At 41.2% G+C, this 6,236-nt stretch overlaps 1 protein-coding gene across 1 annotated transcript; it reads right to left on the bottom strand.

The window, feature by feature from the left end:
• Window positions 1-578: 578 nt before the first annotated feature.
• On the bottom strand, window positions 579-1,343 carry LOC149264959 (uncharacterized). Its single transcript, XM_089401319.1, has one exon. It carries the CDS (start codon window positions 1,341-1,343, stop codon window positions 579-581), a length of 765 nt encoding a protein of 254 aa, XP_089257445.1.
• Window positions 1,344-6,236: the final 4,893 nt, after the last annotated feature.

Below are 6,236 nucleotides of genomic sequence, written 5' to 3'. Positions count from 1 at the left end.
TTAAGTTCATTCATGCTGATTGGAGCAGTCAGCATAGAATTTTCAGATTCTTGGATACGTTGGGGAATTAAGTCCATGGGATAGGCCTGAGGATCAATGGGAGGATCATCGGGGGCAGAGTAGAGATCTTTGAAGAAAGTGTGGGCAACCCTCTTTATGCCTTCAAAATCCTTGATCACTGCGTTTTGATGGTGAATTTCTTTTACATATTTGAATTTCTCGCGTGCTTCAACTTGCTTGTGGAAGAAGCTAGAATTTTTGTCCCCAGCCTGTAACCAAAGATTTCTGGATTTCTGTCTCCATTACTCTTCTTCTTCCCTACTAGCTTTGTGGAGTTCTTTTTGCAAATCAACTTCTATTTGAAGGAGGTCGTGGGAGACAGCAGTATTTTCCAAAGATAATTGGTGGGCAGCAAGACTGTCCAATGCCTCCTTTCTTTTGGAGGTGGGAGATTTCAACTTTCTAGCCCACTCCTTGAGCCTTCTTTTTAGTCCCCTAATTTTTTCTTCCCACACATAGAAAGGGGAACCATGAACATGCCTATTCCAAGACTTTGAAACCACCTCTTGGAAGCCATCCTATTGAAGCCACAATGGACTGAATCTAAACGGAATAGGGCCAAGGTTTTCATCCATGGAAAGATCAAGGAGAATGGGCTTGTGATTAGAGGTACTGTTTGGCAGAATTTTGGAAGAGGCCATTAGACCGCTGGTCAGAAAAGAGGATTGGACGAGAAATCTGTCCAATCGAGCAGCTATATGGCTGGGGCCAACCATTTTGTTGGACCAGGTGAACTTCCCAGATGTGGGCTTGATATCCTCCAGCTCCCAACCCAACATAAGGTCTTCAACCCACTCTCTAGTTGGATCCCTGACTGGGGAGCCACCCTTTTTCTCATTTACAGCTAGAGTGACATTCATATCTCCTGCAATAATAATGTTTTCTGGATTGTGCAACGAAAGATAGGACAAAATCGAATCCCAACATGATTTTTTCTCAGATGGAAGGACTGGAGCATATATATTGAACATACTTACTTGTTGGCCAGAGTCTTTATGGAGGAGCTTCGTGAAAAGCCAGTGGGGAGAGCAATCTTTCTGAATCAGGTCATAGAGAGAGCTATCCCAGAAGGAACCGATTCCTCCGGAGGCGCCTCTCGCACTGACAGCACATCCATGTCCTTTACGCCATAAGGATTTTCTAGCATGGAGGAGGAGAAGTTCCTCCAACTTTTTCTCCTGGATGAGTAGGATTTCAGGTGAATACATTCTCACTATATCTTTCAGGGCATCTTCTTTCAGTCTGCTGCCTAATCCTCTGCAATTCCAGGAGATGTATTTCATTATTTATTGGTTTGGGTAGTGGCTCCTTTTGGAGCCGTGCCATGCTTGCGCCCGGATCTTGTATTCATCATTCCCTTGAGTGTTTTCTCGGAGCCTTGGAGAACATCCAGATAAGTTTTCTCCTCTCTCTATTTCTTCTTGGATTTTCGACCCCTGGCCGATTTGGTAGGGGTGACTTGCGAGTTGTCTGGTTCATAGACTCTTTCTTCTTATTCTTCATTAGTTTCGGAGGCCAGTCAGATATGCTCTTCTTTATCTGCAGTTCTTTCATTGCCTCTATCTGCTGGGAGGGTGTTTGTTTCAGTATCATTTTCTATTGCGTTCTTCAACAAGTCTTCTGATTCTTCTTGAGCCCTGATGGTTTCTGCGATCCCACCTGAGGAGGAGCCCACCTTTGGGGCTTCATTGGCCTTTTGCTTGGTTTGAGGATTCCCCACTGGCCCAACATTTTTCTTCTCAGTCGACCTTGGGATAGCCTTTCCTTATTTGACTTCTTTCCACCCTTCTTCTTCCTCCTTAGTCACGGCTGGGGATTTAGGACAATTCCGTTGGAAGTGTCCATGTTCATGACAGGTTCTGCATTTGAAAGGCAGTTGCTCGTAGTCCATTTTTTGATAGTATTGCCATTCTCCCACTGTAAGTTTAACCGCCTCAGGTAACCCAGCTTCTAAGTCGACTTCCACACAGATTCTAGCACAGGTGTATTGACCCTTATTATCTGCTTTGTCGATGAATCTGCCCAGACCATTCCCAATCATTTGCAAAGATTGAAAGCTCCAGCAGTGGATCGAGAGGTTGGGGAGACGAACCCATACAGGGACCCCCTTCGGGACATCAACTAAAGGATCAAAGTCAAGGGTCCACTTATTGAGATACAGACCCTGATTTCCCATGAAATACGGACCATTTCTGAATACCAAATCTCGGTCTGCTTTGGAGGTGAATTCAAAAATGAAAAATCCTCTGCCAAATGCATAGAAGATCACATTATCTTTCAGTTGTGGTCTCCAGTTGCGATGAATCCAATCATCAATGGTTTTGGTAGAAGGCCATAGACCCATAAATTTCTCAACAAGCCCTCTGTCAGCAAGGGCAAGGGCTATTTTAATCGGTTGATCTTCTTGTAGAGAAATCTCTGGGATTTCCTCAAGTTTCTTAATGAACTTTGGGACCTCAGGGGCCAGTCACTTCTTCCATTTCTGTGATAACAGGCAGCGGAAAGATTCTTCAGATGAGAGCGGGGGAGTGGGAGAGGGCTGCTCACCCCCGGGATCACCCATGGTAGCAGCTGAGTCGTTACAGAACTCAACGCATACCCTACAAGAAAGCACCCTTGCAAATCCAAAAAACAGATGGCCAAAACAATGCGCTGAAGACCAGGGCTCTTCAGAGCGTCGTGCTCAGCAGAGGGGGCCGACTCTGCGCTTCGCACCGCCCCAAAACAAAAAACAAAGATCTGTGCCGCTCAACACGGAACAAAGAGAGCCAGACAACAAAATGAGGGCGAAAGAGCCCTCCGAGGCGCCCAGAGGCTGAGACCGTCGCCGCAAGCTCAGAGCAGAGCAGTTTGCGCCCGAAACGTTTATTTGTCCTGAAAAGAATATTATTCCTAGAGGTCTCATACCTTTAGAGGAACTTTTTTATCAAGATGATGTTGCAAGAAACCCAGGCTTGGTGCCTACAGATAAAGGAGTTGAGGATGTCAATCTTGGAATAGCGGACAAGCCCAAGTTTGTAAAATTGTCCAAAGCATTGTCTCCCGAGGTAAAGACTAAGTATGTTAGATTGTTATCTGAATTTTATGACGTGTTTGCTTGGGATTATTTAGATCTGAAGGTGTATGACAAAGATATAATTCAACACACTATTCCCATCAAGCCAGATCAAAAACCGTTTAGATAGAAGTTGAGAAGAATCAACCCAAAGCTGCTGCCTTCCATTGAGAAAGAGGTAAATAGATTATTTAAAGCTAGTATAATTGTCCCAATCAGATTTTCTGATTGGATTTCAAATTTGGTTCCAGTATGAAAGAAGACTAGAGAAATAAGATTGTGTATAGATTTCCGGAACCTTAACAAGGTATCTTTGAAGGACAATTACCCACTTCCAAAGATGGATCATATCCTGCAAAGAGTGGTTGGAGCATCGCACATGTCACTACTCGATAGGTATTCAGGTTATAATTAGATCTTGGTGCATGAAAAGGATCGGGACAAAACTACATTTACAACACCTTGGGGAACCTTTCATTATGCTAAAATGCCATTTGGTTTGAAGAATGTTGGAGCCACATTTCAACGAGCAATGGACATCACTTTTGCTAATGAGAAGGATGTATTTTTGGTTGTTTATTTAGATGATTTGACAGTGTTTTTAGGTTTTGATGATGAGCATCTACACCATTTAAATATTGTTTTTCAGAGATGTAGGAAGTTCGGGATATCTCTTAATCCAAAGAAGAGTCTTTTTGCCATGGATGAAGGAAAGCTGCTTGGTCATATTATCTCAAAAGAAGGTATTCACATTGATCCTTCAAGGGTGGATACAATTCAACAAACAGATTTTCCCCGTAACAAGAAGAAGATACAAGATTTCAATGGTAAGATGAATTTCTTACGCAGATTCATACCCAATTTAGCTGAAAATTTAAGAGAAATGACTAACATGTTGAAAAAGGACAGCATGGTAAAATGGATGGAGGATGCCATGAAGTCATTTAATCTAGTAAAGTATGCTTTATCTATAGCTCCAGTCTTAATTAGTCCTGATTACACTCAAGATTTCATTATATTTTCATTTGCATCCGAGCATACCATGGCTGTAGTATTAATGCAAAAGAGAGATCAGCTGGAGAAGCCCATTGCCTTTTTCAGTAGGACTATTTGAGATGCTGCCTTGCGGTATAATATAATTGAAAAATAGGCACTTGCTCTTGTAAAAGCATTGAAGGATTTCAGAGTGTATATTCTGCACTCACACATCATAGCATATGTCCCCAATGCAGCAGTAAAGGATGTGCTGATACAAACTGATCCGGAAGGAAGAAGAGGGAAGTGGATTGCAGCAATGTTGGAATATGATCTGGAGATTAAACCCACAAAGCTGATCAAAGGACAAGGCTTGGTGAGACTAATGGTTGAATCAAATATGCATGCTTTAGATATCAATCTCATCACAGCCATGTCAGAAGATGAAGAAGAAGGCTCTCTCATTCAAGTGTCTGAAATGTTTCTTCAATCACCATGGTATTCAGACATAGTGTATGTACTTCAACATCTTTTGCCACCTCCAGGAATGTCTAGAAGCAAAGGTAGATCACTCAAACTCAAAGCTGCCAAATTTTGTATTTTAAATAATGCCCTTTATTGGAAAGATCCGGGAGGTGTTTTACTTAACTGTTTGGTTGAAGACGAAACTCAGTAGGTAATGTATGACTTTCATAAAGGTGACTATGGTGGTCATTTTTTCTGGAAGACAACGGCAAATAAAGTGTTGAGAGAAAGTTATTATTGGCTAACTCTATTTTCAGATGTATATAAGACAGTCATGAGCTATCATGAATGTTAGGTCTTTCAAGGGAAAAGAAAATTGCTGCCTCTTCCTCTGAAACCTGTCGAAGTCAATGCACCATTTTAGCAGTGGGGACTCGATTTCATCGAGGAAATCCATCCAACATCGTTGGCACAACACAAATGGATCCTAACAGCAACCGACTATTTCACTAACTGGATTGAAGCTATTCCAACTAGACAAGCCACAAATACGGTAATCATCCAATTTCTAGAGTCAAATATTTTATCTCGTTTTGGTTGTCTTAATAAAATCATCACAGATAATGCAGCTGCATTCAAATCAAAGAGGATGATCGAATTTTGCAGCCAGTATAACATTACTTTGGTACATTCTACAACATATTACCCGCAAGGAAATGGTTTGGTTGAATCATCAAATAAGTCTTTAGTGAACATCATTAAGAAGATGTTGGAAATAAATAAGAAAAATTGGCATAGAAAGTTGGCTAATGCCTTATGGGCTCATAGAGTGAGCCAGAAGAAATCCATAGGTATGTCTTCATTTAAGTTAGTCTATGGTATTGACACAGTCTTTCCAACATCTCTTGCAGTTCTGGTTATGAGACTATTACAGGAAGCTAGCAGTGAAGAGGATGACTTTTAGCGAAGAATCAATTAAATGATTCATCTGCAGCAAACAAGGGATGAAGTTTTACAAAACACTTTCAGATTATAGGAAAAGATCAAGAAGATCTATGATTGGAAAACTAAAGCAGACAAATTTCAGCTAGAGGATGTAGCGTTGTAGTGGGATGCTTGGAATGAAGACAAAGGAAAGCACGGTAAGTTTGAGAACTTATGGAAAGGACCCTATAAGATTGTAACATACAGAGGACAAAATGCTTTTCTCCTCAAGGAGATGGATGATCAAGAGTGCCCAGGAGGACCAGTTAATGGTAGGCTCCTGAAGCACTACTACTTTTGAGGTGATTTATGAAATTATGACATGATCATTGTACATACCATTTTCCCTTTCATTTCAAGATTTTAAAGTACACAGTCATTCCAACTTGGGGCCCGAAGTGAAGGCTATAAAGTTTGAATGATATGTGTAAGGTTTGCCAGTTTTGATTTAGTTTATAGTCACAATTTGAGTCATGAGTCAGTTTCAATTTGCATTGTGTCAGTTTTCATTTTTTGAAGAGTTTTGACTCTGTTGCCCAATGGATAAGGCTACTAGGTCTACGATGTTCTTGGCACCTCCAAGGAGATACCATCCCCATTGGAGCTAATGTTAGTGTCAGTCTTGTCATACTGCCATCAGTGATCAAAATCTTCTCTTTTGCATTTACATAATAGGAGTCCCATATTGTAAATTTTC

The sequence above is a fragment of the Pinus tabuliformis genome, chromosome 6, assembly GCF_031772625.1.
Source record: "Pinus tabuliformis cultivar Carrire ecotype Pingquan chromosome 6, CPIR1, whole genome shotgun sequence".
Taxonomy (NCBI): domain Eukaryota; kingdom Viridiplantae; phylum Streptophyta; class Pinopsida; order Pinales; family Pinaceae; genus Pinus; species Pinus tabuliformis.
Note: the sequence above shows the minus strand (reverse complement) of the source record. Positions and strands in the feature narration are given on the sequence as shown.